At 43.0% G+C, this 22534-nt stretch overlaps 1 protein-coding gene across 1 annotated transcript; it reads left to right on the top strand.

The window, feature by feature from the left end:
• LOC8054535 (probable N-acetyltransferase HLS1) lies at positions 14576 to 16777 on the top strand. Its single transcript, XM_021454316.1, has one exon. The coding sequence runs from the start codon at positions 15124 to 15126 to the stop codon at positions 16393 to 16395; it is 1272 nt and encodes a 423-aa protein (XP_021309991.1). The 5' UTR covers positions 14576 to 15123; the 3' UTR covers positions 16396 to 16777.

Genomic DNA, 22534 nt, shown 5'->3' with positions numbered 1-22534 from the left:
AGAGTTCAAATTGTCAAGGACATCTTGGAGTGGTTCCAAAATTTGTGTCTTTCTATTGGAAGAATAATATATCCATTTCAGAGAATTTACTTTGGACGGAGGGAAAGAATGACTCACAACAGGATCCTTGGCGTCCTCCACATCATTAGATTGGTACCTGAAAGTGTCAAGTATGTAATTGCCTTGGTACATAGCATCTCTCAGCATGTCCAGCTGCTGCAGCATAGCTTCATTCGTGATATGCCTTCCTGTGGCCTCGTTGATAATGACCTGTGCCCGAAGGAGAACCCTTTGTAGGCTGTCCTCCACATCTTGTACTTTCAGCTTAGAGCTTTTGCTGATGAAGGAATTTATGGATCTAGAGACCAGTTCACCCAGGAGCACAGAAAGAATAGTCTCCATTACAGACTCGATCACGAACAGGAAGATAACCAACAGAAGCTGGAGGAGAGAATGAATATGATCTATGGAGAAATGTGTAGATATTTCTGAGGATGCCAGGACGTCTTAATAACATGTGAGAGAGATAAAAAGAGACACACTAAGTCATGCGAGAGGTTGGTCCAATTCAATACTCCTTACTCGTGATATTTCATCTTTGACCCTACCAACTCCTTTTTGCCTTTTCCTTATCTGATTGGGCCTTATTTAGTTCCCCAAAAATTTTGTAAAACTTTTCAGATTCCCCGTCACATCGAATCTTTAGACGTATACATAGAGTATTAAATATAGACGAAAATAAAAACTAATTACACAGATTGAGTCAGAGGTCAGAGCTGTCCCCATCCATACTACGATTCCTTACCTGTTTTACATAATAAAATTGAGGAGACTCGATCAAACACTACCATTTATTTTGCACACACACTGGCTATCCAAGGTCTGTTTAGTTCTAAAAAATTTTACAAAAAACTTTAGATTCCCTGTCACATCGAATTTAACAGAGCGTGCATGGAACATTAAATATAGATAAAAATCATAACTAATTACACAATTTGACTGTAATTTGCGAGACGAATCTTTTGAGCCTAGTTAGTCCATGATTGAACAATAATTACAAATAAAAATAAAAGTGCTACAGTTCCATTTTGCAAAAAAAAATTTAAAACTAAACAAGGCCCAATATACGACAACAACTATGTCCTTTTTTATTATATAAGTGCTCAAAAGTCAGAAACTCGGCAAGTGTGTTCCTAAGGCCCTGTTCAGTTTCCAAAAAATACGCAAAAATTTTCTGTCGCATCGAATTTTATGACACATGCATGAAACATTAAATATAGACAAAAACAAAAATTAATTATATAGTTTGCCTGTAATTTATGAGATGAAAATTTTAAGCCTACTTAGTTCGTAATTGGATAATATTTATGAAACACAAACGAAAGTTCTACAATACCCGAAACCAAAAATTTTTACCAACTGAACAAGGCCTAAGATATGTTTTCAGAACCGAGATTTCCATGGCCTCTAGTCCTCTACCAACATAATAATAATAATAATAATAATAATAATAATAATAATAATAATAATAATAATAATAATAATAATAATAATAATAATAATAATAATAATAATAATAATAATAATAATAATAATAATAATAATAATAATAATAATAATAATAATAATAATAATAATAATAATAATAATAATAATAATAATAATAATAATAATAATAATAATAATAATAATAATAATAATAATAATAATAGTCCAAGAACACATTTTTGTTATGATTCTTCTGGTTGACTTTCTTCGTTCCTCTTTGATGTCAAAGAATAGGGTTTTTTTTTGAAAATGTCAAAGAAAAGTAGAAGCTGACAATAGATGTGGACCATATATAATACAGCTCTGTGGGAGATTTAGTCAGAGAAAAAGGAAGATAATGCACCACTTACAATGGAGAAGGACTTTACACTATATAACTAGCTCTTCATTCAAAGGCAATTTACAGCCTGTTGCGTCACCTTGTAATAATCATAATATGTCCACAATGTAGATAGTCATCTGTGCAATTGAACATGGCTGAACATGCATGCTACTGGATTTCTCTGCTCTTGATTGATACGAGGCAGAGCAGAGGTGCATCATTATCACAGACCAAGCAATGCTTCGTCAAATGAATGAATGTATATCTTGGGAAAAACTGATGTACAGAGGCTACTACCTGCTCGATGCCTTCACACAGAAAGATCCTGAAGAAAAGATTGGTGTGGTGTAAGGCTGTTGTGAGTCATTCATGTCTAGATCAGGTCACCTGAATGAGTATGTTGCTTGCTGCTAGGAAATATGGCACAGAAAAGTTAGAATTAAGGGGGAAAAGTCTAGAATCAATGCTGGTATGAGTGAGTTTCTAATTTTTCTGAGGAGGAATTCCCCTCCTACGTTTTCCCAGCCATACATCTCAATCTGTTTGTGAAAAAAAATGTTTTTTTATTTTATTTTTTGCCAATTGGAAATTGAACAGGTCATCATGCAGCTGACATCTTACTACTAACTGAAGTGAAGCAGCCCTTTGTTCTGAACTATGCAGGAGAACAAGTAACTTTACCGCAGTAAGTAGAAAGGTACTTTGAGATTTTGACAGTAACATTAAAAAAACAATCTTTTCAACTGATGTATATGTATCCCATTTCAGTGAAATTTGGTGGAGGTAAGAGTAAGACGGTTACTGTTTTTTGGTGTGTTGGGATGAAATCCTGAAGCATGCTGTGTAGTCTGTGCTCGCCTAGTTCGATTCTGACTTGGACGAGACCCAGCGCGGCGAGGGGAGAAGGCGGCAGACGGGGCACCGAGGCGGAGCGAGGGCTACTCGCCCGCCGCGGCAGGCAGCAGACAGCTCCACACATCCGCCCTCTGTGAACCAACGGACTTGCTGTGGGTTTGGGCCGTTTCGGAAGGCAAGGCTTCTTTGTCAATTTGGGCTCATGCATGGTTTTGGACCATCGTGCATTTGGGCTGTGATAAACTACGTGAGCTTTAGAGATGATGATGGGCCAAGTCCAACAATGTCCAGCGCACAGGCCCACCACCGCAGCATACATATGTTTTTTTTTTTTGATAAAACGTATCTGTATTTCAAGTTAAGGAGAACAAGAGTACAAATACAGACACGTACATGTACGATATAGGTACATCTGTTCCAGCCAATCTACACAAAGGACCCTAGAAAATAAAAAGATTACAACAAAGCTCCTAGATCCTTCGTGAAGCCTCCATGACCATCCACCTTGTCGCCCGCCACCGCCACCGCCGCCGAAGGAGTCGGTCACCACCATGAGCAAAAGGAGTCCCATCGCACACCGGCTTTGAAAAGGAGTCGAAATAGTCTCCCATCGAGGAGATGGGAAGTAGCCAACAGCGGTCGCCCATCCACCTGGGTCGCGCCCCAACTCCTTCCACTCCCGGATCTGAGCTCGACGTCGACAGCCACTGTCGTCAAGGGGGAACGGAGCCAGATCCGGCCAGCCACAAACCACAACATCCACGAACAGACCCGTATCAAAGCAAAAAAATGCCAGCTGCAAAATCACCTGGATAAGACGAAGTTGCATCGCCGGCCCTGGGCTCACGCCAAGAACTCCCAGACCCCACCAGCGGCGCTTGAGCAGAGCACCGCCGTGACGAAGAAGGGGTGGAGAAGATTTATTCCGCAGCGACAACGCCGTCTTCGCCTCGTCGCCGTCGCTCAAGAAGACACGACGCAGAGGAACAAGCTCCCGACAAACCCTAACCTCGCCATCTACCAACGGCAGGCAAAACCTAGACCTAGGTAACCTAATACCTAATCTATACACAGCCGCGCGGCGATTCAGCAGCTCATCTTCCTCTACAACGGCGAACCAGCCGCTAATCTTTTCTTGTTTTTGGATAAAGTCTCACACATGTTAGCGAATAAATTCGACCACCATTGAGGGCGTTCTTAGCTCTAAGTACAGGAATTAAACAGAAGTGACAAATGTGTAGTACGTGGAAAATGAGAAAGAGGGAGATATAGAGGCATGGATATATTGGGAAAAGAGAAATGTGTATTGGAGAGTGAGAATGACAATCAACCTGAAATAAGTATAATAAAAGGGTAAAAATATATTATGAGAGAAAGGGAGTGGGTAGTGCGCGGTAATGATTTCCAACGTACACCGGCCGAATATAATTAATATAACCCAAATGAAAATAGGGCCTTGTTTAGTTCACCCTAAAAACCAAAAAATTTTCAAGATTCCCCGTCACATCGAATCTTATAGCACATGCGTGAAATATTAAATATAGACGAAAACAAAAACTAATTACATAGTTTAGCTGTAAATCACGAGACGAATCTTTTGATCCTAGTTAATATATGATTAGATAATATTTGTCATAAACAAAAAAAATACTACAGTACCGAAAGGTTTTCATTTTTCGAAACTAAACCAGGCCTAGGAGAGGAATTCGACGACGTAGAATCGATAATTATTGGATCCTGGTCGAGCGATGGAGTCGAAGGACGTTGAAACATGGGACGGGACGTACGTATACGTGCAGCAAGCAGACCCGGGGATGCATATATATCCAACGCGGGTACTACTACGTACTACTATCCTATCCGAAATGAGCGGCTCGCGTACGTTACGTACGTCGTATGTACTACTTCTTGTGTTGCGTAAAGCCGTTAATTAGTTGGTCACAGCTGGATCGATCGACCTTCCCATTGTGGGTGTGGCGTGTGGCGTGGCGTGGCATGCGCATCCCCGGCCCGGCCCCTGCACGCACGCATGCATCGCGACTCGTGGATTTCTAGTACTACCGTACCTAGCTATATACGACAAGTATCTACTAGACTCACTTTGGCTTTATATAGCTACTACTAGCACAGCTACGAGTACTTCTTCGCAGATATATCTAAAGAAATGAGAATAGTACTAAGAAGTACTCACTCCGTTCAAATTGTAAGTTATTTTAAAAATTTTGAGAATTAAAGCATTTTCACGTTTTACCAAAATTTATAACGTAAAATAAGTATATTATAAAAATATAATTAAAAAAAAATCTAATGATACTTAGTTAGTAATATAATAATAATTATTTTATAATATAAATTTAGTCAAACTTAGAAAAGTTTGGTTCTCCAAGATTCTTGGAATGACTTACAATTTGAAATGGAGGAAGTAGTAAATAAGTAGGGTTCCAACAGCTGAGGTCAGTCTCAATAAAAAAAAAAAACAAATCATAACGACACGTTAGCAAGAAATCATCAATATAGAAATCATACCACAATACATATATGTTTCTACTCGTAATATAAGTTCTTTTTTTACTCTCTCTCACGTTTGCTCGCTATGAGCCTACATGGACGCCTAGAGAGCAACGTACGTCTTCCTCCTCGATTGGCCTCGGCCAAAAGAGCACCGTCGAGCGCGGCAAAGGCGGACGGCGAGCGAGCGGCCTAGGTGGCGCCGACCACGACCTCGCCATGGAGAGCGCCGGCGAGGCAAGGGACCAGGTGACCGCAACCTCGCCACGAAGAGCGACGTCGGGTCTTGTGCACCTCGCCGCCATGGATGGCTGCGTGTCCTACGGCCGACCTCCACCTTGTCATGGAGAGAGCTAGCGTCGTCGAGGCAAGAGGCCAGGCGACTGCGACCCTCACCATGGAGATCGTTGTCGTGACCTGCATGCACTTGGCCATGCATGGATGGTCGCGTGTCCTGGGACCAGCTTCCACCTCGCCATGCATGGAGAGCGTCGTCGTCGTCGTCGAGGCAATTAATGGGCTAGGCCGGCCACCGGCCGCGCCAAAAGCTCGCTTACCTGCGGCGGCGACATGCGTGAAGCGGCCTCTTCCTGGGCAGCGGCGGTGCGGCCTACACAGTAGCGACGGCTTGCACACACCGTACCAGATCAGCGGTGGTGCGACCTGCACACAACAGCGCGGCGGCCTGCGGGGCGATAGCGGTTGCGGACAACGGCACGGCCTGGGTGACTGTGGCGCGACAGCAAGCATGGAGGAGAAAGTCTCATTGCAGGTCCCACCGATAGAAATTACTTGGGCCTTGTTTACTTCCATTTCAAAATCCAAATTTTTTCAAGATTTTTCATCACATAAAATCTTTAAACATATACATGAAATATTAAATATAGATAAAAAAAAATAATTGCATAGTTTGATCAGAATTTACGAGACGAATCTTTTGAGCCTACTTAATTCATGGTTGGACAATAATTATCACAAACAAACAAAAATCTCTAAACACGGCCTCGACTTCCTCAAGGAAATTGTTTCATCGGATTATACTCTCTGTACTGTCTTCATTAATGCCACATCAAATTTTTATTGAGTTCGCAAGACAATTAATAGAAATAGAAACTATTGTTAATAAAAAATATAGTATAGAATAATATTTAGAGTCCTAATGAGAGAGTTACGATCCCAGGAAATTAAAAAATCCCCTAAAATGTTCGGATAGCCAACTTTGGCAGCAAAGTTGGGATTGCCGAATTGGCCAACTTATTTTTCTCAGTCCGATTTAGGGCTATATATAGAACAGTCTTTATATTAAGATAATATTGTACTACTTATCATCTAGTGGATCCAAACAGGATTGTGCTAATCACTTTTCTAAGGGTACTTCCAATGCTAGAAACTATATGTAGTTTCTATACCTATTAATTTTTATAGACACTACATATAGAAAATATGGTCCCAATGAATAGTTTCTATAGAATATTTTTTTATCAATCATATTCATTCTCTCTCCATATTAGCCAATCATATCACTTCATCTTTTGGATTTTGTATAGACATGGTTTCTAACTTAGACCTAATTTCTATGATTTTTGCTCTCTCTCTTCAATAACTCTCTTGTCACATCAACAAAATGCTTAGGTAGCACTGAATTAATATCTATAGAAACCACGATGGTTTCTGCATTGGGAGTGCTCTAATCCATCCAAACAGGGCCTTATGATCAAATTGTATTAAGCCCTGTTTAGATTGCAGATGAAAATTTTTTGGGTGTCACATCGGATATGTCGGAAGAATGTCGGGAGGGGTTTTTAGAAACTAATAAAAAAACAAATTACATAGCTCATTAGGAAACTGTAAGACAAATCTATTAAACATAATTAATCTATCATTAGCACATGTGGGTTACTGTAGCACTTAAGGCTAATCATGTAGTAACTAGGCTTAAAAGATTCGTCTCGCGATTTTCAACCAAACTGTGTACTTAGTTTATTTTTTTATATACATTTAATGTTTCATGCATGCGTCCAAAGATTCGATGGGATGTATGAAAAAATTTTAGGTGGGGAACTAAACAGGGCGTTTGTTAGGATGAAGACAAGTGTCACTAGCTACGGTAACATCCTATTCTACTCCATTTAGCTATCTAGACCTGGCCTAGATACAAAAAAATTAGATTTTGACATCCTACTCTACAGTAATATTTTTGTTTTTATTCATTAATTATTATTCAACCATAGGTTAACTATAGACAAACTTATTTTTTTATTTATATTTAATACTTCATATATGTACCGTAAGATTTGATGTGGTAAATAAAAAATTTTAAAGAGTTTTTTGATCTTGGGTGAACTACTCTTGGGCCTTATTTACTTCCACCCAAAATCTAAAAACTTTTCAAGATTTCCTGTCACATCGAATCTTTAGACGCATGCATGGAGTTTTAAATATAAACGAAAATAAAAACTAATTGCACAGTTTAGTCAAAATTTACGAGACGAATCTTTTGAGCCTAGTTAGTCTATGATTGGACAATAATTACCACAAACAAACGAAAGCGCTATACTGTCACGAAAAAATTTCTGAAAGGAACTAAACAAGGCCTTGGCTTAGGGCCTGTTTAGATGCAGCCAAACAACCAAAATTTTTGGAGAAATGAGCACTTTTTGGAAGAATGGATCTAAACAGGGGCTTGTAAAACTTGGCTGTAAAGATTTAGAATTTGAGACCTTAGGCCAGTCTCAGTGGGGGTTTCATTAGGATGTCATGCACATTTATTAGAGCGCCATGTTAGTAAAACTATACTTTTTGCATGAAACGAAGAGGAGAGATAAGTAGTTTCACCATGGTGAAACCCTGCGGGCGTTGTTTCCCACACGGTGAAATGAGATGAAATCTCCACTGAGGGCTAAATCGTTTCACCATCTTGCATGTCATCCAATCATTTTGCAGTAATTAAATGCTTTCCCCAGCCTAGGAAACATCAAGGTGAAACCCATGCATTGTGGAAGTTGTTTTATTATTCGTTTCATTGATGCCCTGTCAGCGGATTTGTTTTGGAAACAGTGCATTGAAACCGGCCACTCAGACTGGCCTTAGAGCCCCAAAACTGTGTAAACTTGCTTAGGAACCCGTGTCATTTGTCTTGTTGACCAAAAAAATTTAGAAAGCATCTAAGGGCACTCACAATGCAGACTCTATATGGAGTCTAAAGTTATTTATTACCTCGAACAATGTGGACTTGGAGTCTAAATAAGACATGAAGTTTTTTTTCTACCTCTTTTTTTCAATAAATACGGTGCCACATCAGCAAAATATCATAAATAATATGTAATTAATTGTCTTGGACTCTGTGATAGAGTCTTGCATTGGGAGTACTTTAAACACCTATTTAAATATAAAGTTTACAGGTAAAAGTTTTGGAATGTAAAGATTTAGAATCTAAACGGGCCCTTAGGCTAGGCGTCCGTGGGACTTGGGCAGATACTCATAGATTGGCTAATCATGCGTAATGATGGGCATTTACGCCTGTCGGCTCGGCGTCGCGCGCGCAGCCCTACGACTCTGGACTCCGTAGTAGCTACTACTAGGCCTTATTTAGTTTCAAAAATTTTTAGAAAAATAATATGATAGTACTTTTATTTTTATTTGGCAAACGTTCTCAAATTATAGAGTAACTAGGTTTAAAGGATTCGTCTTACGATTTACAGACAAACTGTATAATTAGTTTTTATTTTTATTTATATTTAGTGTTTTATGCATGTGCTGTAAGATCTAATATAATAGAACATATTGAAAAGTTTTTAAAGTGAACTAAACAAGGCCGTCGTTAGTTAATGCGCGCCACGACACACCCATGGATGGAGGGTGGATCCGCCGGAGCGCCGTACGTGGCCACTAGTGATGCCGACCTGCACCACCTAGGACGGGCGCCGCCGCCACCGATCGGATCCGCCGCCGATGGAGGCCCATGCTGCTGCCCTCCCGCGCCATGCACGTGGCGCGCCAAAAGCGACGGCGGGCCACCTCGCCTCCATCATCCCCGGCCGACAGTAAATGCCCCGCGGGCCCCGCCCTTGTCGCTCCTCTCGCTCGTGCGCGACGCGCCGCCGCCCGCCGCCCGCCCGCCGCCGGGACACCCACCCCACCACGGCGCGCGCGGCATGCATGCATGCAGCAGCCGCGCGCACGGCACGGAAACGGAACGGACACCGCCGCCGCCGCCGTGGATCTCCGATCTCCATCTGGACCATCTCCACTTCGCGCGCGAGTTGGCGGCCAGCTGGTCGGCCTCGATCATGAGGAAGAAGCCGACAACGATTACGAACGCAGGACGAGAAGCCGGATGGATGGGCCGCCTTTTCCTTTCCTGTCCTTTGTGCCACGATGGCAACACATACTAAGGCCTTGTTTAGTTCTAAAAAAAATTCGTAAAATTTTTTCAGATTCTCCGTCACATCACATCAAATCTCTAGACGTATGCATGAAGTATTAAATATAGACGAAAATAAAAACTAATTGTACAGTTTGGTCTGAATTGACGAGACGATTCTTTTGAGGCTAGTTAGTCCATAATTTGACAATATTTGTCAAATACAAACGAAAATGCTACAGTGTCGATTTTCCAAAAATTTTTGGAACTATACAAGGCCTTACTTTCCAAAACCCAAAATTTTTCAAGATTCCTTGTCACATCGAATCTTTGAACATGGAACATTAAATATAGATGAAAACAAAAACTAATTATACAGTTTATCTGTAATTTGCGAGACGAATCTTTTAAGTCTAGTTAGTCTATAATTGAACAACATTTGTCAAATACAAACGATAGTGCTACAGTGCCCGTTTTTCAAAAAGTTTTGTAACTAAACAAGGCCTAAGTTTAATAATACAGCTCATTTGGTGACTGTAAAGTTTATTGCAGTCTTCTTGCAGCCCACGCACAATAGTTAATTACTCAATATTAATACATGACTCACTTATCTCTCTCATAAATTTTTTTTGGTTCCTGTGCCTAAGCTGTCTGTAATTAAGCTTACAACCTGCTTCTCCTCTCTCTCCTTCCTTCTATCCTCCACCTCAGCATTTAGCCGAGAGCATCTCTAATAGTTTGCTAAAATCCACTTGGTAAATCTTGTGATTTGGTAACTTACTAAAACATATACCAAGTGAAAAAGTAGAATATCTCCAACAGTTTGCTATTTTAACTTGTTAAAATTAAAAAAGTAGGTTCATATTCTACCAGATCCATTTGTATATTAGTCTATCCATTGGATTTATATTTTATGAATCAGAGTACGGTACATAATGTATGATGAAATATTGCTCCTGCTCACATCATGATGGGTCATGATGCATGATGAAGCATATATGCATGATGCATGGTGGATACATGACCCATGATGGCAAGCACAGGTGCTTAAACCAGTATGATAGGAAGCACCGTCAAGAATCGCATCAACCGACCAAGCACATAAAAGCCCTCCATCAACACTTGCAGGTCATGGCATCATAGCAACGTAGTAGGAGCAGCAGAGCAGCAGAACAGCAGCGGCCATAGCAGCAGAACAACAGCGGCAACAACTACACAGCGCCTGCACGGCTGGATGCGCGAGGGATATATACGCGGATAAATGCGCGCGCGGATGCAGAAAATAACAACTTGCTAAATTATAACAAGTAGTTTACCAAACTGTTGGAGAGCTAATTTTTTTATTTTACTAAATTTTCAAAGATAACAAATAGATTTAGCAAACTGTTAGAGATAGCCCAGTATAATACTTACTCTAAGTCTACCGCAGCGTACCGACTCGATCCTCCTAGGATCGAGATATATAAGCAGACGTCAGCTAGTGTAATAATCGTTGTACACGTTTAGATGAACGCCACGCGGCTCAAGATTTTTCTTTTTCCCGTGAACAACAGAATTTCGTGTTTCATTAAGAGGGAAAAAAAGTTCAAACCACAACAACAATCGGGCAAGAAGCTACCCAGAACCGAGCAGTCAAGCCGTAAGCTACTGGATATGCTAAGAATTGTTACAGAGTTCTTGGATGTTGTGATTAGAGCTCGGCCAAGGCCACAAACGGCATGAAACGTCCAAGAGCCACTCCAACCCCTTCATGTAGCACAGTGCGTACATAATGACGTTGAGGATTTCCTAAGGCAGTGCATGTTATTGGCAATGGGAGCGACCAAGACGACCAAATCATCGGCATAAAGAGACGATTGGGGAGTGAGCGCGTTCCCTGACAGCGGACCGAGTGCCATGCGACTGTCCGCTCTCTCTAATCAGCGAGTTAAGCACCTCTCATGATGATGACGAACAACATATGCAAAATTCGGTCACCCTATCGGAGCCCGCGAGCATGGGCAATGTGTCTTTCCAGCCGGCCATTGACGAGAACCTTGGTGCTCGCGGTGGAAAGGATGATGGAGATCTGATTCATCCATCTCTTGGAGAAGCCGATGTGGTGAAGAATTTTTAGAAGAAACAGACATGCTCAGTTCACGTATATATATAATCCATATATAGCCAATTAAATAAGCTAAGCTATACTACTAAACTCAATGGTGGGGTCGTTCTATTGTCCTTAACCCAAGCTTTTTTTTTGAACTTCTTTATTAATAAATCTTACTATTTATTAGTGCTTCCATCCTAATATATAAGGGATAACCACTTCAAAGTCTTATAATATAAAGACATGCTCTCTAGCTCTATACACGTGTTCTATACGCGTGTACATCGATGCAATAGTACTAGTGTTGTTAGAAACAATTAAATATGTTCTTTGGTTTTTTAACCAAAAGAGGCTACGCCTTATATAAAAAATAGTTACGCCTTATACATTAGCACGGAGGCAGTATTTAGAAAAAAACTAGTTGGGCTATCATGCTAATAACACTCCATATTAAAAAGATAAATAATGTTGTTTACAAAGTATAACTGCGAAAAGGGCCTCTAGCTGAGTTGGTTAGGCGGCTTCGGTAGCTTTGTGCATTTCCTGAGTCGAACTATCCATGTGAGTGAATTTTTGGGCTAGGGCTAAAAAATTCCCCTTGTTTGATGCACACTAAATCACAGGTCTAAGATTTGGTTCCGGTCCTAGTCATTCTCGCACAAGCTATGTCATTGCTATGTATGGATGCCAAGGCTATTCTAGAAGCTTCTGAGTCCCAGTGGAGGGGGGACTCTTCTTGAGAATTTGCACTATCCCTGAAGGGTCAAAGGATGGACATTTCATCAGTGTTGAGTCTGCTGGTCACATTTGCACAGCTGAAGACTTGCGCAGAGGGTGTCAACGTAGCATAATCACGCATGTATGTAATAGTGGACTCCACAAGATCACCAATAGATTGTCAGGTTTTCATGCCCTTGACTCTACTCAAAGGGCAAGCCACACACACTCCACGTGCATGTGCTTGTGCTCACATGACAAATTAATGGGCTAACTTGAGCACAACCCACACATGCCACCTAGTTTATACATGGCAGCAAAGTGTCACGCCCCAGCGAATGGGAGACGCTAGCACCCGTGGGTGTGCTCACATGCCCCCACAGACATAGTCAAAAAGAAGCAAACATATAAGCCAACGTGAAAAGGCTAAGGGGCTTCTAACGGATACCTAGACTAGGGGTACTGACAACCCTAGCTAGTGTCTAGGTTTTTGCACCAATGAGTTGACACCTGATTTAGCTCCCTAAATAATGCAGTTCCCTAGAAGAACTCATATGGAGAAATTTGGTCAAGATTGGACCTGTGCCAAGGGCCCTTACAAACTAGATATACCTCGCTAGGAAGAATGCGCTCACGGGGGAGTCTCTTGATGACTACATAAGGAACTTGGTCATACTTTCTTTCCCCATGAAAGGGTCAAAGACTGATTGTACATAAGGATTTTCATTCTATCTCCACTAGTCATTTTATCAGAGAATGTAATGTTGTGGCTTATGATCTAGCTAGGCAAGCTTGAGTAGGAAAAAGCCTATTTTGTTTGGATTGGTGACCCTCCGCCTTAATTTGGTAGCTACTTTGTAAATGATGTAACTGTTTTGTCCAATGAATAAAGCTTGGTGTGAGAATTTCAAAAAAGAGCCCCATCCTGCTCTCTCAAAACTCAACCCTATCTAGCCATTATAGTCGGTAGACCCTCTCATTCCAAACTCCATCTCACTTGAACCTCCTCTGTTGTAACCCCTACACGAGCTTAGGAACCTGAACGAACAACACCACTGGACGTATGGCACATTGCTTGAACCAGTATAACCCCTGAGTATTTGAGTGTCATAAGCATAGCTATAAATTTTCTTGTCGGTTCTACAAGATATTGATAGGAAGGGACTCGAGTATGGAGGGAGTGCTCTACAAAACATCGACTGGAAGGGGCTCAAGGATATTGAGGGGAATTAGTGGATATGGTGACTGGAGACGCGAGAGGTAGCATTTGATGAGGGAGGTCACGGGCTAGCCGCTAAAGATGAAGAAGGGGCTTGATGATATATCGAGGGTAACTACAGGTAGTGGCCGGTGGCTATTGGCTATTGGCGCTAATGGTATGGGTAGGGAAGAAATGAGAAACACTAGGGTTTTGAGGATAGATGGCAGTTTATATATGTGATGGGTTATCGAGCTAGCCCGTCCGTCTTAGTGGCCCGAGCACAGTTAGTTGTTGGGTCAATGTGGCCCGAGCACAGTGATTCGTGCTTTGTATTGGGCTACTAAGTCGACTTGGTCCTTCTGTACAACTATAGTTATATTAAATGCTTACCATTTTGGTAAAGTATTTAACTCAGAACTGCTGTATTAATATAATGTTTCCACAATTTCAGTAACATATACAAGCATCTTTGCTAAAGTTCATATGATACATTAGGCATGTGCTATAGTTTGCACTAGAGTAAACAATGTTTCCTATGTGGTTTGTGAAATTTATTTTCTAGCATATGGTCGAACAATTGCCAAATAAAAAAAGAGAGAAAACACGCATCACTATTTTGCCATTTTAGCAGGGACAAAATTTTGGACAAGATAAGCATTTGGCTGGTTTTTTTTTTTTGACATCTAAGCATTAACAGTTGCTACTCCTCAAATGCATGTAGAGCAGTTTCTACTCTATATTTCTGTGGTAAGCATACTAGTATTTTTTTAAGAGTCTTTGTATATTACCAAAAAGAAAAGCCAAGTATAGATAAAAATTTTGCAAAATTTTTTAATTCCCCGTCACATCGAATCTTTAGACACATGCATGAAGTATTAAATATAGATAAAAAATAAAAACTAATTACACAGTTTGGTCGAAATTGACGAGACGAATCTTTTGAGCCTAGTTAGTCCATGATTGGATAATATTTGTCAAATACAAACGAAAGAGCTACGGTGTCGATTCTACAAAATATTTTGGAACTAAACAAGGCCCAAATGGAACGCGACCACTCCCTGTGGGTCCCACGTCGAGGTTGTGCGCTGCCCCCACCAAGTAGGACGCAGTATGTACGCGTAGCGTAGCAAGCAGCTGCACAGCACTGCCCCATCATAGCAATCCTACGGCACGGCACGGCACGGCACGATAGCTGCTACTGAGCTAGAGCCTAGAGTAGCCTCGTCTCCATCAAGCAACGCCTCTCCTCTCCCGCGCTCTTTGTTTGTTCTTCCTGCTGCTCCGCCTCGATCCATCAGTTCCTCCTCGACCTCGGTTGCACTCAACTCATAATAATTACTACCTGCCACTCACTCCACTACCCCCACTCCGTCCGGAGGAGCTGAACCGCCCGCCCGCCAGATTCCCGCCTACTATATATACACACGACGAGTGACAGAGAGAGCACCTGGCAACCTCCCTCGTCACGTGGCAGACTCAGACCACAGCAGCCAGCCCGAAGCAATTGCGCGCCCGTTTCAATGGCCGTGGTGGTGGCGGCAGTGGAAGAGGACGGCGGCGGGCCAGCGGAGGAAGCCGTGACGGTGCGCGAGTTCGACGGCACCAGCGACCGCGACCGCGCCGCCGTCGACCGCCTCGAGCGCGCCTGCGAGGTCGGACCCAGCGCCGGCAAGCTCTGCCTCTTCACCGACCTCCTCGGCGACCCGCTCTGCCGCGTCCGCCACTCCCCGGCCTTCCTCATGCTCGTCGCGGAGGCAGGTGCAGGTGCGGGTGGCGCCGCCGGCGGCGGGGAGGTCGTCGGCGTGGTGCGCGGCTGCGTCAAGACGGTGGCGTGCGGGCGCGGGCGCGGCCAGGACCACCTCTTCTCCAAGGTAGCCTACCTCCTGGGCCTCCGCGTCTCCCCCGCGCACCGGCGCCGGGGCATCGGCCGCGCGCTCGTCGCGCGGATGGAGGAGTGGTTCCGGCAGGCCGGCGCCGACTACGCCTACGTCGCCACCGACCGCGGCAACGAGCCGTCCGTGCGCCTCTTCACCTCCCGCTGCGGCTACGCCAAGTTCCGCACCCCGTCCGTGCTCGTCCACCCGGTGTTCCGCCACGACCTCGCGCCGCCGCGCCGGGTCGCCGTCATCCGCGTCCCGCCCCGCGACGCCGAGCTCCTCTACCGCGCGCGCTTCGCCGGCGTCGAGTTCTTCCCGCGCGACATCGACGCCGTGCTCTCCAACCCGCTGTCCCTCGGCACGTTCCTCGCGGTCCCGGCGGCATCATCCTCCGCCGCCCTGTGTACCTGGCGTGGCGCCGAGGCGTTCCTGGCGTCGCCGCCGCCGTCGTGGGCGGTGGGCAGCGTGTGGAACAGCAAGGACGCGTTCCGCCTCGAGGTGCGGGGCGCGCCGAGGCTGTGGCGCGCCGCCGCGCGCGCCACGCGCGCCGCCGACCGCGCGCTCTCCCGCTGGCTCCCGCTCCTCCGCGTCCCGTCCGTGCCCAACCTCTTCGAGCCATTCGGCATGCACTTCCTCTACGGCCTCGGCGGCGCCGGCCCGGACGCGCCGCGGATGGCCACCGCGCTGTGCCGCCACGCGCACAACGTGGCGCGACGCGCGGGGGCGCGCGTCGTCGCCACAGAGGTCGCCGCCTGCGACCCGCTCCGCGACGCCGTGCCGCACTGGCCGCGACTCGGCGCCGAGGACCTCTGGTGCATCAAGCGACTCGCCGACGGGTACGGCGACGGCGCGCTCGGCGACTGGACCAAGGCGCCGCCCGGCGCCTCCATCTTCGTCGACCCGAGGGAGTTTTAGCAGCCACCGTCGGTCTCGCATCCGACGGCCGAGATGAGCGTTTCGGCGTGGCTTATGTTTTTTGGAGGAGGAGCTGTCCATAGTTGCACCTTTTTTTTTCGTTTTTTCAGGGAGGAGTGTAGTAATGATGTAGACAAAAAAGAGTGTTTTTTAGCTGAAATTAAGCATGATTAGTGCAAAGGAAATGCCTTTTTTTTTGTTTTGCTCAATTTGTGTCGTCCTGCTGCTGCCTCGGCTTTGCAACGGTTGTCAAAAGAGTGATGTGATCTTTTGCTAACGAACTGGAATGTTCCAAAGCTTGCTTTGCGGCTTTTTGCTTGTTTTAGAGGACATTTAGTGCTCATTATCATTGTGAAAGAAACTGATACCTTCATTTCCTTCACATCAAGTTTTGACACCTAATTAGGTCGGGCGGCTCACGAGTTGCTTATGGCTTAAATAAGCTAAAACTAGTAGCAAAACAATACATTAGAGTTTTATGGCCGTATTTATTTCTTCCCTGTTTGTGCTAAAACACGTACAGTGGCCATAGTTTTAAATCTCCCACTATAGTTGCCGCTATAGCCCGCTATAGCCTTTTCAGGTAGGATACAGCTATTTGTGTTCATGTACAATTTAGCCGCTATATCCTGCTATAGCCCGATTTAGCTCCGCTATTAGCTGTTTTAAACATAAACCGCTAAACACCTTAGCCTGCTATTTAAAACCTTGACAGTGGCTGAATTAGACCTATGCTTGTTCTGACCACGTCTTCCCATTTGTGGCGCTTTTCGTAGAAGTGCTTCTCCTCTACCTATATATATGATTAATCTGACAACAAATTTTAGAAATAATCATATCTTATACACGTCTCGACTTGGCACTGTTTTTTTATTAAGATCAATGTGGCGAATGTAGAGATGGACCTTATTAGGTGGGGCTCATTTTCCTTTTTCCTTCCTCCCCGTCTTCATCCTCTCTCGTCCTTCGTCTTCCCCTCTCTGTTAACTAGGGATGAAAACGGATCGAATACGGACGGATATCACTGATATCATATTTATTCTTATATTTCTGGTTGGATTCGGATTCAAATATGGGTAATGTCAATCATGTCGGATTGAATATCGACATCATAAATATACGATTTAAGTATTCGGATACGGTATCGAATATTGAATATTCAGATTCGGATACGAACCGATCTGAACCCCTCTAAACGAATTCGATCGCGAATACAATCATAAAATATCCGTACCGTTTTCATCTATACTGTTAACTCTATGGAGCTTCGCCAAACTAGAGCCTCCATGCTAAATCTGCCTTTGGTCAGACTCTATGCTGGCCTTGTTTGTTTCATAAAAAAAGAGATAAATATTGAAGGAGAAACAACTACCTAGTTAAGAATTTTGTTGTTAGACTCACTATATTCATCATTCATGAACCTAGTTTATCTTATCCTACAACAACCTCCTAATGACTAAAAAATCCAGCTAGCTAGCTACGCAGAAAAGACCCCTAATCAAAGTACAACCTCAAATCAAAGATGGTAAAAGCCAGAAGGCCGCCGGAGCCCGGAGGTAATAGTAGTATCCAGTTGTGTTGTCTGCCATCAGTTTCCTCCGCCGGCGCCGTCCAAATCTAAGCTGTTTACATGTAACTGTGGCGAGCTTTGCGGAAGTAGAGCCAATGTTGTGTGTGCTATACTGGATGGAGTAGGAGTAGTTGTTATGCACCTGCAAACACAGCGACAAGGCAATCATGGATCTGAACCTGAAATAGACCCTTGACCATGCTTGCATTCGCCATCAGGGCTGGCTGATCATTATTCCATCCATCCATCATCTGTTCTAATAATTTGCTGTTACAGGTGGTGTTGTCATTGCACAGCAGCATTACTGTTGGCGGCGCACAGTAACGCTTTACATCAATAGACAAGTTTCAACACACTGTATAATGGTACGTGTGTACTTTCATTCGCCTAAAAAAAAGTTCATATCTCTCTTTTCTGATGATTCGTTTTTTAATATGTACTATTAGACTAATTATAAAATATAATTCTATAATAAGCTTATTTCGAGATATAAATATTATTGGTACTATTTTCTATAAACACATTCAGATTTCAAAATTTTGTGACTTATGGAGAGAGTGAAGTGTGCATTTTTATTTTGTTTGGGATAGAGGAAGTACCGTGGAGTATAATCCTGAATTAGTTTTTTTTTTCTAATAGCTTTTAGACCGGACTCAAATGTTTCTCTTTGTGTGGAAGTTGCAAACGTGCGCCCACATGTCAACTAGTGCACAGGTAATCCTGGTTGGGACCCCTTGTCTCGCACTTAACTTTCTTACCAACTCAACTGCACAACATATCTGACATAATCCTGGGTGCTCTCCTTTTAAATTAACCCATAGGAGATCATTAGTTCTGGGTGGAAGACCTTTAGTCCAAGTTTGTGACACCAATTGGGAGTAAAAAGAACACCCTTTAGTACCAACCGGGACTAAAGTATGGCTTTTAATCCCGGTTGATGTTATCAACCGGGACTAAAAGATCTTTGCTACAAAAGCCTGTTGCACTGTCCGTTGAACAAAGAATTCTAATCGCGGTTGGTAGTTTCAACCGGGACTAAATCCCATATTAGTCTCGGATCAAAATCTATGCGGTACTAAAAGCCAAGATCGAAAGAAATTTGTAACTCTTTATAATACATAATAATTATCATCAGATTAAGTATGAAATATATAGCTTAGCTCGCTGCTTATTGGCACTTATGTCGTGCTATCCAAGTTCTCATCAGCCACGTCGCTCTTCTGCCAATTTACTAATTGTAGTCCTTGTCATTGGTTCTGAGGTGTGTTGTTTTTTCGTTTTTTTTTTCTTATTTTTTTTAAGTGTGTGTGTGTCGTCCATGGTCCAGCTCCAGGGTCCATTTCAACATCTCGATCAGGATTCATGAGCGGCAGTGGTGCAAAAACGACGAGCAGCTGTGTGGACTGCCACTCGACATGATCATGATTGGATTGGCAATGACAACAGAAAAGGCACGCACGATTGATTACGACAACTTAATAAGGAGAAATTAATAATGCGTACAAGTACACATCTTATCACGGCCGTAGCCGTAGATTCAGCCACCCCTTAAAAAAAAATCAGCGCGTCAAGACAAGCGCTCCATGTACATAGTACACAGAACTACAGATACGGTATTGGATTTTGAGAGCGACGACGCTGAAGATGACGACCCTTGAGAGAAGCTTTTTTTAGTGGTTGTGACAACGATGCGGTTATTGTTATCCGTAGTGTCGCCCTCATGTTATGGGTGTGGGTCCTTTAGCAATCCGAGCTAGCTACTGGTTCTAAAACAACCTCTCCAATAATTAATATTACCTTTTAGCAATGGCTCAGAGTATGATTAAGTCCACATAATAATCTCACATGATTTTGAAATGTGTGTATAAGATTAACTCTCTTGATCAAGAATTAGCTTTTCTCTCTTCTATTAAAATATGAAATAAAATGTTTAGAGGTAGCCCATAAATCATTGTTGGAGCTGCCATTTAGTATCTAACATAGAGTAACTCTTCTTTTGATAGATATAATGCTAATTGGAGCTGGGTGCGAGACATAGCATACAACCTCAACCATGACCTGTTAAGTGAGTTCTTCAAGCTCTGGCAGTCAATTGAGGCAGCAAACTTTAATCCAGATGAAACTGAGGAGGACTCCATCGTCTGGACACTAGAAAAGTCAGGAGAATACATAGCTAGGTCAGCATATGCAGTGCAATTTGCTGGTAATATTATTTCAAATCACCCAGCCCTGATATGGAGAGTATGGGCGACACCAAAATGCAAATACTTCATCTCGCTGCTCCTACAAAATAGGCTATGGACTGCTGCAAGATTGCAATTGCGTGGATGGACAAACAACTATTTTTGTGCCTTGTGTGAGCGGAACTTGGAGATAGTGTACCACTTATTTTTCGAATGCCCCTTCTCGCTGGCAGTCTGGCATGGTATTGCCTTGTGGAGTGGATGCAGCAATCTGGACACGAGCAGCTGGACCTAGGAAGATGATTTGGAAGACCAATACAGCCAGGTGTTCAGAGCAGGAGATACAAAGGGACAGTCCCTAGTCATCTTGACCCTCTGGAATATATGTGATCTTCAGACGGGTGCGCAAGACAGTCCAAGTAACACTCACGATGATAAAGGACATGGCACAACATTGGAGCTGAGCAGGCTGCAACGCTCTTAGGGTCGACCATGTAACTAGAGAGTAATCCTTATGTAACTAAGCCCTGCATGGCCTCGGCAACGTGGGGGGCGCAGCTCATCCATGTATTTAGATGTTTTGCTCCCTCTCTTATTAATGAATCAAAGCCGGTAATACCGGATCTTTTAAAAAAAATAATGCTGCACGGTTCACCTGTTCGGAACTTAAGGGAAAAAAGGAGAAATCTAGTTCAATGACCTCTCTTAGCATGACATGCATTGTTTTATCTTAATTATTATTGTTGACGATGACATAAGTATATGCACCTCTATTGATTGCTATTCCCTGAATTGACACCAAAAGGGTAATTAGCTAGTGCTTACAAAGCAATCTGCTATGCACTGCAGTGCATGCTACTGGGTGAACCTTTAGTATTGCTCCCTTGATTTTAAATTACAAGTCATTATTTAGACTTTATATATAGCGTATATACTATGTATCTAGACATAATACATATATAGATGAAGATACTAGATATACGTAGAAGACTTATAATTTGGAATAGAGGAGTATATTAACTTTTTAGGTGTTATATATGTACTAGTGTATATCTATAAACATAGTAGAAGCTACTTATGTGTGAAAATAAAAATAAAAATTAAGATAACTTAAAATTTGAAACTGACATGAGGGGAGAGTGGAGTTTATAATTTCCCCCTTTTATTAAAAGTGGGGGCACATCCATCCCTATCCACCTGAAACGGTAGCTGTCTGGGCAAAGAACGAACGATGTATGCGAGTCCATGCCGACACTCTGTCCCTGACAGACAAACCAAGCCGTTCCAAAGCAAACCCAATCATCGTGTCCTGTGGAATGTTGTCGACAGCCTACTGATTTCAATTCATTATTCGAGCACCGTACCATTTATTTCTTTCTTTCAGGTTTCGATCACGAGCAGCAGTGATCCGTTAAGCGACTGTTTTGCTGTGCTCCGGTCCTGTCCTGTCCCTTGTCAACTCATGCATGCAGCAGGTACTCTTGCATTGCAATCAACGGCAGATTGTATTGAAACGCAAGTACAGGAACCGGACAATAGGGTGTGTGTGTACTTGTACTTCTGCATGCAGCAACATGATGGTAGAAGAACTGATGAAGAAGCCTGTATGTAACGTGTGACTGACTGGAATTGGCCCTGCTGGGGTAGGATAGGAGTATAAACAAGGACCTGCCTACTGCCAATCATTGGAATGGCTCCTCTTTGTATGGCCAGTATAATGTCACATACAGATACAGCTAGCTTCATCTCAATGTTCATGGGATGATGCATGTGCATGGAATTGCTTCTACTCATGGACTACGTATAGTGTATACTCCTCCACAACCAGAGTAGAAGCAAAGCAAAAAGACAGTAGGTATGTAGCTGGCTACTAGCTGCTACGTACTATAACCATACTACACACACGCTTTCAAATTTCAAACAAACTAAAAGCTATATGTAGGGTTTGGTTTTACGTGGTTCCCTTTTTTTTTTTAGAATTACACAGTATACATCCGAGGCTCTTGTAATCAGTAGGCTAGCTACAAGCCCTTATGTGGTTCCACAACTTATGTAAATATTGGTATGATTCTCTTGGTTACAAGAGATGAAGCCGGATCGGTCCTTCTTTGCCTTTATATCTTAAAAAAAGATCACTTTTGAAACGCACGATATATTCAAATTCCCGTGAAATTCATTCGTGTGTTCCAAAATGAGCCATGTTTCTTTTCTCTCTCCTCTCCTAGAAAGTGCACCTTTTATTCGTTTTAACTTATGAACACTACTTTTCAGCGTATCAGTAGCAGTCTTGTTTTTCCCAGAGCAGTTGACACAGAGCGATGTCGTTCATGTTGAAAACTCAATAGTCATTGGGCATTAATTCTATCTGATCCACAACCACCTGAAA

The sequence above is a fragment of the Sorghum bicolor genome, chromosome 2 (genome assembly GCF_000003195.3).
Source record: "Sorghum bicolor cultivar BTx623 chromosome 2, Sorghum_bicolor_NCBIv3, whole genome shotgun sequence".
In the NCBI taxonomy this organism is placed as follows: Eukaryota; Viridiplantae; Streptophyta; class Magnoliopsida; order Poales; family Poaceae; genus Sorghum; species Sorghum bicolor.
This window is presented reverse-complemented; position numbering and strand designations above follow the sequence as displayed.

Coding starts and splice junctions, on each gene's coding strand:
- LOC8054535 (XM_021454316.1), top strand. CDS start 15,124: ATGGCCGTGGTGGTGGCGGCAGTGGAAGAGGACGGCGGCGGGCCAGCG.